The sequence below is a fragment of the Centruroides vittatus genome, unplaced genomic scaffold (genome assembly GCF_030686945.1).
Source record: "Centruroides vittatus isolate TY-2023 unplaced genomic scaffold, ASM3068694v2 scaffold_1015, whole genome shotgun sequence".
NCBI lineage: Eukaryota > Metazoa > Arthropoda > Arachnida > Scorpiones > Buthidae > Centruroides > Centruroides vittatus.
The window spans coordinates 4,946,521-4,958,595 of record NW_027122666.1 but is presented as its reverse complement, the minus strand read 5'-3'; the positions used below and the strand labels follow the sequence as shown (position 1 = coordinate 4,958,595).

Below are 12,075 nucleotides of genomic sequence, written 5' to 3'. Positions count from 1 at the left end.
AACGTCGAGAAATAAAAACAAAAATGTGGGATTTTTTCTGTATGTATGGATGTTAGTGCGAGTTGGAAGGCGCACGATTTTGTTTACCCTCTTTGAAGCTTAATAACTTCTATGTTTTTTAGGGAAATTTTCTGAAATTTTGCAAGGAGGATTTGTGCATTAGGGGATTGTTGCTATTAAATTTTGGTGGTTGAAGGTCGAGAGACTGGGACATGGGAGAAGTCACGTGCCATATCTCGAGTAAGGTAGGACTTAATGACGATTTTACTCGTTATTAGCATTTATAATTTTTTTTTTATAAAACCCATTCCTACCCTCAAAATTAAGCTTTTCGCCATTTTATAATAATTAAAAATATAATAAGTTTGTTTAATAAAATATCACAATAGATGCGCCACGCGAGAATGTTGCCATCAAGTTAAGCAACTGTTTTCTGGAATTTGTTTTCCGTAAAAAAAAAAAAAAAAAAAAAAAACAGTACTCACACGCAAGCCACATTTCATTCCAATAATTCTTCCATTTTTTATGGATTTTTTTTAAGGAATTTGCCCATCATGTACTGTACCGGTACATGATGGGCAAAGCCCACCAGTTGCCAAGCGGTCTTCGTACCCTGAACACTGGGAGTTCGGCGCCTCGCTCGGACGAGCTGGCCACGTGGAGTTTTCCGAGTTTTCTCCACGTCTGTAACGCCTAAATAGGGGCCAGTTTCCCTTAAAAAGAGAAGGCATCCCCCCTAAGCAGATCGCCCAAGTGTTGCGTTGCCATAACTTAACAAACTTATTAATTTATTTGCATATTCGGCTGTAAAATGCGTTAGATGCACTTAAAATTTATTACATAACAGAAGCTAAACAGAAGCTAATTAACAAGACTCAGAAGCTAACAGTAGTAAACAGAAGCTAATTAATAAGACTCGGCTTAGAATTCGTCTCCAATAAACTTTAGTAAATATTGATTACGTGCATGTCGTTTATGCACTTAGTAAATACCTTGCATAATTTCCACTTTCAATTTAATAGATAAATTCCTTACGAAATTAAAAATGGAAATGAAGCAAGATATTTCCGCCACAAAATAGATGAAATTGCTCACGAAGACACGTTACATTTTAGCCTAGAAAGTAGCTTGTGGCAACAGCATGCCGGACAACTATAATTTTAATTTTTAAATTATAAAATGGATTCTGTGTGTTGTCATCAAATTTCCATTTTAACAACCAAATATGCATAATTATACGAAACCATTTGGTGAATACAGTTGCTTGACTTGGCGATTTCACCCAGTCGCGGTTGCTGGTAGAATATTCGGTTTACATCTGATGACAAAATGCAAATGCAGTCAAAAGAATCATCGACCTTCGGATGCAGCTTTCAGAATCTACGTTAACATTGTCGAATTAGGTCTATGGGTAGCCGTTTTATTGGTGACGACGAGTGTTAGATATTTTCCATGCAAAAAAATCTTTCTTATTTTCGGAAAATATGCTTTTTCCGTCAATTTTGCTCACTTTATATTTTCTGTATATATCGCCCTACAGTTTAGCATCATCAAGAGAAAAAAGATATGTCTATGCTACAGGAGAAGCTCTTATGATGGCGAAGAAGAAATAATTAACAAATTTGAATATAAGCTAATTGGATTTCTTGCACTCCTCTTTTGCTTGCAAGAATTAGTCTGTATTATAACGAGTTTAACGATTTTTTCTAATCTTAAGAAGGAGAATTGCAACAATTTGGAAGCTCTATTTTGTTCTGTTGCAGTCCAATTATATTATATTTATATATTTGGGCAAATGATTACCATTCTTGTTTGCTGCTCCGAATGTCTATTCGTCATGGCAATGAGATCGGTTCATTTATCTAAAGAGTTACAAGATATCAAAGATGATGCCACGACCGTATTTCTCCAAGGAATGATGGAGAAGCATTTAGAGATAAGAGAATTTTTTCAACAGATAAACAAAAAATGGAAAATGCTTTTTCCTCTAGTCTACAGTAATTCAGTCTGCATCTGCTGCATGTTATTGTATGGAGCTATTTTTGTCGACATGGATGAATCGTTGCGTCAAGTTATGGTCATTTTTGCGTTAGTAATGCTTATTGGGTGTCTGCTCGTTTCCTGGGCTCTATCTGCTATGACATCAATGGTAAGTAAAATTTCAAAACATATCTATGATAATTTTAATGATTTAAAAAAATAGATTAAATGAATACAGTACTTGAAAAACTAGGCACAACAGGGGTCTAACACTGTATTTTAAAAACCCTGTATTATAAATATTTACGCTAGTTTTTCATATGTCGGTGTTATATTTTTTCAATCAATATTTAAATGAACCAAGTAACCTTTCATTGTATGTAGAAACAGTCTTCTTCGTCTTCGATTTTCCCATGTTTATACGGGGGCGGCGTTTCCTTCTTTAATATGTTTCCTCCATTTCTTCCTATCAAGGACGTCTTTTTTCTTAAGTCCCCTCTGATTCAAGTCTTCCTCCACCTTATCTTTCCAAAGCAGCCTTGGTCTTCCTCTCTTCCTCCTTCCTTTCACTACCAGTTTTCCGGCCCTCTTTCCAACATAATCTCACTACTTCGCTCTACGTGGTCAAACCACCTCAACCTGCATTCTTGCATCTTCCTGCTCAAGAGTCCCACCTTGACAAAACTCTAATAAACTCGTTGCTTGTTCTATCCTTCCTTGATACTGCACACGTCCATCTCAACATTCTCATCTCCGCCACCTCATCTTTCTTTCTTTGGCTGTTGTGATTGCCCATGTCTCGGCCCCATACAACATTGCGGGTCTAACAACTGATTTGTACAATTTACCTTTCAGTTTGCAACTAACTTTCTTGACACATAACATACTGCTCAAATTCCTCCACTATAACCATCCACATTGAATTCTATGTTGAACTTTTGAGTTCAATCCCCTCCCATCTCGACAAAGGCTCCCTAGATATTTAAAACTCGGAACCACAGGAAGCGGCACATTTTGGATTTTAATATTGAACTCGTCCCTGCCATTCAGAGTCATATAAGCTGTTTTAGTTCTGCTAATCCTCATGTCCTCTTCCAAAGCTTTCCTTCACTCTTCCAGTTTCTTCTCAGCCTTAGTTTGGGAAGGTTTACACAGCACGATATCATCCGCAAAGTTTTATTTAATATATGAAAGTATGGCATTGTTAACTCGTTTTCAACATAAGATAGTTAGACCACAGTTGACCTCAACCTTACAGTTAACTTCTATCAATAGGAAAATTTTATAAGTCACAATGGATAATATCAAGCGATTTTTATTTCATATTATCATCCTCTGGCTTTTTTCTGATCATCAGTAGATATATATATATATATATAAAAATACAATTTTTATATAGGCTTATATAGGCCCTATATAAGCTATATATATATACATACATGTCGTCGAAATAAATCCGGAAAAGTCCCCATATAATGAAAAACACTTAAAAATAGAGGGAAAATTTAATCGAGAGTGACGATAATGACTCCGCATCAATTGAAAAAGTCACTGACTAGAGGCGTTTGCAGGGCGGGAGTCATTTCTCTGCCCTGCAAACGCCTATAGTAATTCCGAATATCTCGTTCGAAAGATACTCGTTTTCTTAGGTAGTGTGCAAAATTTCAGGTTTTCTATACAGGGGTTGCCGAATTATAAGCAATCGAATAATGCAAAAGTCGCCAAAAGAAAAAAAAATTGATATTCATTTTCATCTGTAGACTCTCGTAGAGAAAAACTACTGGGTCCAGAATGCTGATATTTTAAACTTAAGCTTTTCTGGTTATCAGTGAGGCGCTGGCGAAACTTCCGGGTCGATAGGTCAATGTTCACGGAAGTTCCAATAGAGTTTATTTACTTATTTTGTTTAATTTCATTCTTATAAGTATAAAATTGCATGGAAACAAATGATTTTCCATGTCAGAAGTCAGGAATTCTCTGTCAAGACAGCTGAGACCACGACAATACCGGTAGGCTCGGCCCCATTTTTATCCCCAAGCATGACACAATTGCGACTCCGCCACTTTTTCCCTAGTTTCACCCTTTTTCACCTACTTACCAGCCAATATTTTAACGTGCAACTGGACACAAAATGTGTAACGGAAATTTTAAATTGTGCAGTGGGAATCCCATATTTGTGCAGTAATTAATTCTCCGATTCTGGGGTTTTATAAGTACTGTATTTCTTTCCTTTGGTTATGTTTAAAACCTGTCCGCAACGGAACCCGAATAAAAAAAAAAAAAAAACCAGCCTAAAGGGAAAAAAATTCTTCGGAACGGAACGATTTTCTATGTTAAAACAGAACCTGTTCAAAGGAATCTCTTCTACCAAACTGGAATATTCAGTACCGTGCGATTCTGGTTTACACAGGTTTTACTGTATATTTTATTCCGCCCAGGAAAAAAACAGCTATGGAAGGAACGTTTGTAAGATTTACCATTTGTAATATTCGTACACAATAGATATTTTTTATGCAACCGCAACATCAATGTTATCATTTAATCTACAATCCACAACTACAGCGCACTTATAGTAAATTATACCATATGCAGGCGCACAGTTCAAATTGCATGTATCTAACGATTGAGTGGTGATTGAAATTAATAAGTAATTTTCTGTTATTGCCTTATTTTTCATTTATGCCTTTTAGAACAGCTTATTAACGCTGGGATTTATCGGCTTGTCCAAAACAAAACTGATAACCTATTTGTGCAGTAGGGAAACTCCTTAGAATAAGACCTGTTTCTACTTAAAGTTTCCCTTTAACTTTAAACAGTATCTGCATAGGTTCGGCCTTGGGGACAAACCGCGCTGCACGAAGAACAGAAACCACGTCACAGTTTTCCGTTGCGATAGCTACATAGACATCAAGGATAGTTTAATGAGAATAGCAATTTTGAAGGGTTACATATGACCCTGCACACCTCACCAACTTTCGGACAATGTACCGGTACCATCAATACATAAAAATTACATCAAATACAATTCGTATCCCCTTGTATTTGGCTTATTGTTCGGATAGTTTTAGCTTAGGTTGGATTAGAAAGGCTGTGTTCTTTTCTGTAGTCCTTTGTATATTTGAAGTCCCTTGGGAGCAGTTTCGTCTGCCATTGCTTATTTCCATTGTATTATGTCTCCATTGATATATAAATTTTTAAAAAAATTGGCGTCCTCCTTGTAGATCTTTTGTCTACATCATCTTGTCTGCCCTAGTTGTCCTGGTCTGTTCTTCATGTATAGTTATAAGTTAGCTGTTGCTCGCTGTTTCTCTTGTTTTTCTAGTTAGTTAGGCTATTTTGTCTCTTTAAAGCTTGCTACCTCAGGTTTTTCTGGATTAATGTTAGTATTACTTTTTAACACTAATAAAAGCCACTTGGCAGTAGCCCTACTTAGTCTATCTTTCATGTAGCTGCACTACATATTCTCGTATGCTGCAACTCAATGTTGCTTTTTCGCCTTTCGAGGATACGGATTTGAGGCGTAAAAACTTCAGGCCAACATTATCCTTCCTTTTTATCCTTCTTTGCCTTCTTATTCTCCTTTCCTTTCTTTCGACGGCTAAACACTGTATAAAGCTGTAGTCCTTTGTAAGTATCAAGAGTTACATTCTCTTTGTTGTCAGACTCCCTAAACTTCTTGGCTTTGTAGTAAACTCGCATCTTCTGGTAGCCAAATTATTCCACGATTTGTAAGAGCGACTATCCGGTGCGCAGCGATTCCAGCATAGCAGCTCTTCGTTCGAATTCTCGCGACATATATGAGCATGTTCCAGTTGTTAATTGGTCGATGCTTTTTTCTTGAGTCACTTGACTATACTTTTGTCATCAATCTTATCTCCAAAACTGCCTAAGATTGCCCACGAAGAAATTCTGAATATGCCTCGACGATCCTGTATATACGTTATGGACACAGTGATTAATACAGGCATTATTCATAATGCCTGGTCATTATGAATACTGCTATCTTCTAGTTGGGCAAAGTGATAATAATACGTTGAGGAGTAATCATCCAAAATACGCTAGTCAATCAGCACTCGTATCTGAGTTGCGCATGTGTATTGCGTTTAGTACTTAATTTGACGGCGGTCGCGACTGTTTGTGCTCTCAACGGATTCCTCTCGGAGGGGACCCGCTGGCATGCCGCCGATTGTTTAACGCCACTAGTTATTTATTCACGGTAGTTCTTGATACATACTAGTTATTGACACGTGTATTCAATATCTAGTGATGTTAAACAATCGGCGGCTTGCTGGCGGCTCCCCTTTGGGAGGAATCCGTCGGGAGCACAAACAGTCGCCACCACCACCATGATGGTGCACATAGGTAAAATTTTACCATTTAATTAATATAGTTAATAGTACTTAGTTTTAAAAGATTACATGTTCTTTTTAAAATACTTTGAAATAATTCACAAAAAATAAATATTTCTAAATGAAATAAGTGGAATTTTTTAAATCAAATTAATTAATATTGCACAATTTAAAATTCAGTACTAAACGCGATACGCAGTCAACGCGATACAATCGGCAACTCAGTGCGCCAATTGGCTAGCGTATGTCGGATGATCACTCCTCAACGTATTATCATCACTTTGCCCGACTAAGTGATAGCAGTATTCATAATGACCGGTCAATTTAATAAATTAATCAATATTTATCACACTGCAAGCCCTTTTTGGTCATTATTCATAATGCCCGATTAATCACTTTGTCCATAACATATATATGTCTATGTATTTTTTTCCATTTCAGTTCATTTTCTTCAAAAAAAATTAAATTAAATTAAACATAAATGTTTTTTATTTTTCAGATCTACGACAATTTTGTATCAGTAGCAGTGTTTTCTTCTCTTTCGTTCTCATTGAGATTCAAATATAAAGTATGTATTTTTATCGAATACTTCATTATTTTCTCTTATCTTATTTGTGTTTTACTCTTTGCACAGATGGTTTGTTTCCTGAAGAGATTTGGAAGAAACCCAATAGGATTATCAATGGCAGGATATTTCTTTATCAAAAGGAATTTTTTAATTCGAGTAAGATCTATCATAATTTGTATTTCCTCAGACAAGTGCTTTTTTCCCCCTTGAATCTTAAATTGGTGCCCGGAGAAAATTTTTCTAATCTTTCTCTTTTCTGAAAAGTTTTTTAAATTTGCTTTGTACTATGTTCTTAACCTTGTAACTCAAATTTCACTCTTTTCTAATTAAGATAGACGGCGAAACTTTGAAGACATACCTGTCCGATAATAATGCATTTTAATGATGTTTTAGGAGATGCCCCACATCTTCCCCACTACGAAACCCGATAAATGACCAAAGGTAGAATTGAATCGCTTGCATTTAAATGCATTATAATGTATACGGTGGAGATGACTGACCTCCATCCCTACTCCCAATCTCGAATTTAGGATTTAGGGAATGGGCAAGGCGTATCTGCGCCCCTTCCCGGGGGTACCACAGGTAGTAAATAATTTTATAAGCTACATTATTTCCTTTCTGCATTTCCTCTAAACTTCCAATTTCTGAATTCGCTACTATTCAGTTAGAGGACATTCATTATTTTTATTGTTTTCAACTTTCAGATTAAAATTCAAATGAAATGTAAATTCCGAACAACAAATTTGCTCTTTTTGATTTTCATAGCTCTCGTTTTTTTACAATAAAATGTATGTGTATGTATATGTGTATGTATATATATATATATATATTATATATATTCATTTTTAAATGAAAATATGACCATCTTTAATTGTATAATTTTGAAAATTTAAATAAGAATAACTAATATTTTTATATTTATTGTATAATTAAAAGCTTAACTGGATATTCTTTACAGATGGCAAGTGGACTTTATTCAGAATTTTCTACTTTACTTCAGTTAACTGGAGTTTTGGATCGAAAGAAATGCACCAGACACATTACAAATGAGTACAGGATGTCTTTACAAAACGAAACGAATGTTTAAGATAGGTCACACTTGCATTCAGATTATTTCTGTATTCAGTTCTGAAATGAGATTAAGACTATCGCAACAACGGTCCATTCGCTGTAATTTCGTGCATGAAACGAAGTAGTAAAGCAAATCCTTCATCACTTATGCTACAAAATGCATCCCTCCACTTTACCTGTATCATTTTAAAAGTAACAAGTGTCCTAATAAAAATGTGAACATCCGTTAATTATTATAAATTTAATCCCAGAGACGATTCTTATGAAAGAATACTGTTTTTTGTAAACTATTTCTTACAGAAGCCTGAATATAATAATGATCATACAACAGTAATTTAAGTATTAACTATTATTAACATGCAAGAATGTTTGTTTAGCATATAAAATTATTTAAAAATTACATTAAAGTAATTATTGTCAGGCCCCAGACAGGGTCGAAACCTCATCAAAAATTTGCTCCCCCCAAAAAATTGTGCAATTAGAAAAAACCGAAACAAGACAATTTTCATTCAAAGTTGCACTATGACAGGAACTGATAAACAAGGTAAGTCCTAAGATCAACCATCTCCAGTTGGGGTTGGAATTTGGCATCAAATTAAAATGTTTCCAACTCGGGCTGGTCTCAAATTACCCCTGAAACAGTACGAGACCAATCAGAAAGCGTAGACTAGGAACCGAGACTAATCAGGATGGGCTATTGAAAGGCCAAGCAGATAAGAACTCCTGTCCCAAGGACCTGAGGTTCCTTTTTGATATTCGTGTCAATCAAGTCTCTTCTCAAGTTTCCCTTTCAAAGTGCTTTTTACAAAGTTACTTTTCAATGTTCCTTGCTTTGCATTTTTCTCCTCAGGCGATTGGCTTCGCATTCCTCTGGGAAAGGATCTATTTCTATATGCCTTGCTGCATCTGCTTTGTCGCAACCATGGAAAAAACTAGAGTTGCTTTGTACTTTTTTCATCTGATAGTTCTTTCCTCATTGAAGTGTGTATGACTTGACTTGTGGATCCAAAACTTTTCCCTTTTGTCTGATGGACAACGCTTTGTTGCAGGAGTTTCATGGATCTAAGGACTTTCTTTGGCATGATGAGTGACCAAACTGCAGAACTGTATAAGATCCACTCTCAACAGATGACTGAACTATATGAGTCCTGCCTTGTGCCTACAACATTCCCTTAATATGAGAACAATTATGTGGGAGTGTCTTATATTTCAATCACTTTATGATTATAATTTGTGGATATTTCTACTTGATCCCAGGAAAGTGCCCAGTTTCCCATCTGCTGATGCCTGGTTACATAATGAATGCTGTGATGTACTGTATATGTTGGCTTTCGATAATTGCATTAAAAAGTTCATATAAATTTATTACTGAAGTGTATACATATACATATTGACACACTGTACATTTACAAAATGTTTTCTCTCCTTAATTTCAAAATTTGCCCTAAATCCATTATTTAAAATAGAAAATTAAAATTATTAAGAATATATAGCCAATAACCTAAAATAATAAAAATATATTTAATAATTTTGTAATTACTTTTAATTTCAATTTTTCATAGCCATATAAAAAAATAGATTGTTTTTTGAAAGTCATCAAATCAAAGGCACAACAAAGCTCTTTTGTAATTTTAAATTTCATATAACTGACAAGAAGTGATGGATACATTGCAACTCAAAGAATTAAAAACAGGTATCAAAATTAATGTAATACTGGTGAGTTTGAGCCGAAATTACATTTATACCATTAGGAATGATCTCTCAAAAATTGGAAAACACAACATCTGGTATTTAATTATTTGAAATATTACTTCACATTGAAAATAATTTAAATAGAAAATATTGCTAATGAAAATCAGATTACGATCATAAAGAGCACAACTAATAAATCAGATGATAACAATTCAATTGAAATTTCAGATTTCTTGTGAAAGAAAATATGTAACTCCAAAGGCTAAAACAGCAACTGCAGCACCAACTATAGGATCTAAAATAATAATAAAAATGTTACTATTAAATTTATATATACATATATGTGAAGTTCCTATAAAATTAGTAGTGAAAAAAATCTGAAAAGTTCTGCTATACATTTTGAAATGAAAAAGTGTAACAGAAAATTATGATGGAAAGCTCTTTCTATCAAATTTATTCTTTTTTTCCACTTTTAATTGTTTCCACGCAATGGGCATCTAAGAGGACTTTTTAATACCCATTGTGGGTCAGGATAGGCCCATATGGAGGCAGCTGGATGGTGACAAATGAAACATATATGCAAGACATATTGCCAATAAAAATTTTCTAGGGCGGTTTGAACAGATTCAATTGTGGATACCTCAAAGTGATAGGTCTGGCTATCAACTTTTTCATTTTAAAACATACAGTAGAAAATTTTTTTATAGTTATTACTAACAAAATAAGTTTAGTGATACAGTGGACCCCCGATATAACGCACATGTCGGGCGGGAAACAATGCCCATGTTATACTGAGCGACACAGTGTAACGTGATTCACCTCTTTACTTTAGCAATAATGTCAAACTTTTCTTTCGCACTGTAAGCTTTTCTTTTACTCATCATGCATACAATAATTAAACACTATTCAAAATACATTCAGGAACACAATACATAGACAATTACTCAATACGCAGCAACAATAAAATGCGCTACTCACTAACGCCACACGAACCTGTATAAACATGTTTGAGCTTATCGCGTTGCAAACATCATCCATGCTATAGTGAGCAGCGCTATAACGAAGGTCCACTGTATTTAAAAATTAAATACTGATATTTATATAAAATGGTATTTACAAATGCTTTTATTTAATTATAAAAATACAATGAAGCTCTTATACAAAGTAGCTTCAAAAAGTTCCTGGAATTATGCTAGGTTAGTTAATTAAAGGCAATGAAAAAGGAAACATGTAATGCATGTCTTAGCTAAACATGTCAGGAATAGAGAAATATGTTCAAATAAATTTGTACTTGTTGCAAAGATGACAACAGTTACCATTCACTGAAGATCTTGTTAGTGGGACAACATGAAACAGAGCCTGGCAAAAATATCTGTGAAAGAATAATATGCAAATATCAAATTTTCTGTGTTATTGAGGAAAAACACTCTGAGACCTTGAAGATGATTCAAGATGCCTGTTGAATCTGTCACAAAGCATTCTCAAATTTATGACTGGCAAAAACACTTTTGTGAGGGATGAGAAAGTATCCCTGATTATTTGCAAAGTGGTCATCTGTCAACATTAATGTCTGAGGAGAAAGTGTCAGTTGTACATGAGATTGTGAGGTCAGACAACTTCATATTCACAACTCCAAGTAAAAATGCCTCTGCTTCACCAAATGACACTATAGAGTACAAAGAGACTGTACTTTATTCATAGGTCTGGTCTGCCACTCAGTAATCACTGAGGTTTCTGGACTTAAAAGGTCGAATCCAAGTTAAATGCTCTGGCTCTGGCAATACAACCCAATGGGGACCTTCCTTGCCTTCCTTGCTATCAAGTTCAACCCTCTTACGATGTCATACAGTTTTGTGTGCAGCCTGTACTGCACTTAGAGTACTCTACTAATGAGAGGTCAGCTTTTATAAACAATCAGCGGGGTCCCTTCCCCTATCAAAGGGGACCATGCCCAGTGCATCTACTGAGCTTATAGATTGAAGAGATCTATTACTATTCCCACCAATTCCTTTAGTTTCAATAGGTTTCCTTTACTTGGTGCAAGCATTCGAAGTACAGTCACTTCTTGACTTACGACTACCTCAATTTATGACCATTCGCACTTACGATGAAAAAATTTCATAAAAAAATTTTAAAAATGTATCAATTTTTTATAGTCTTTGTCAAATATACATCATATACATGTATATCTTGCACACTTCTGCAATTGATTGCATCATCTTTAGTTTTGTTGTGCAGTTAGTGTAGTTACCCTTCTTGTGTGCATGTGTAAGGTGGCTAATTGTTTTGTTATACAGTCACTTCTTGACTTACAACCTTTCGACTTACATCCAAAGTTGCGGAACCAAACTCCGTTGTAAGTCAAAAAGTGACTGTACTTGTTCAGAAGGCTTAGACCAGTCAACCTGATCAGCC

General features: G+C 35.1%; 2 protein-coding genes across 2 annotated transcripts in view; both read right to left on the bottom strand.

Moving 5' to 3' along the window:
- LOC136986219 (nicotinamide N-methyltransferase-like) overlaps positions 1 to 12,075 on the bottom strand; it is a 257,802-nt gene that overhangs the window by 112,784 nt on the left and 132,943 nt on the right. The gene's annotated exons all lie outside the window — the stretch shown is intronic.
- The window catches only part of LOC136986218 (protein odr-4 homolog), a 50,234-nt gene continuing 47,465 nt past the window's right edge, over positions 9,307 to 12,075 (bottom strand). Inside the window, exon 11 of the mRNA XM_067283709.1 lies at positions 9,307 to 9,955. Within this exon, the coding sequence (XP_067139810.1) occupies positions 9,885 to 9,955 (71 nt within the window). The 3' untranslated portion in view covers positions 9,307 to 9,884. The remainder of the gene's footprint in view (positions 9,956 to 12,075) is intronic.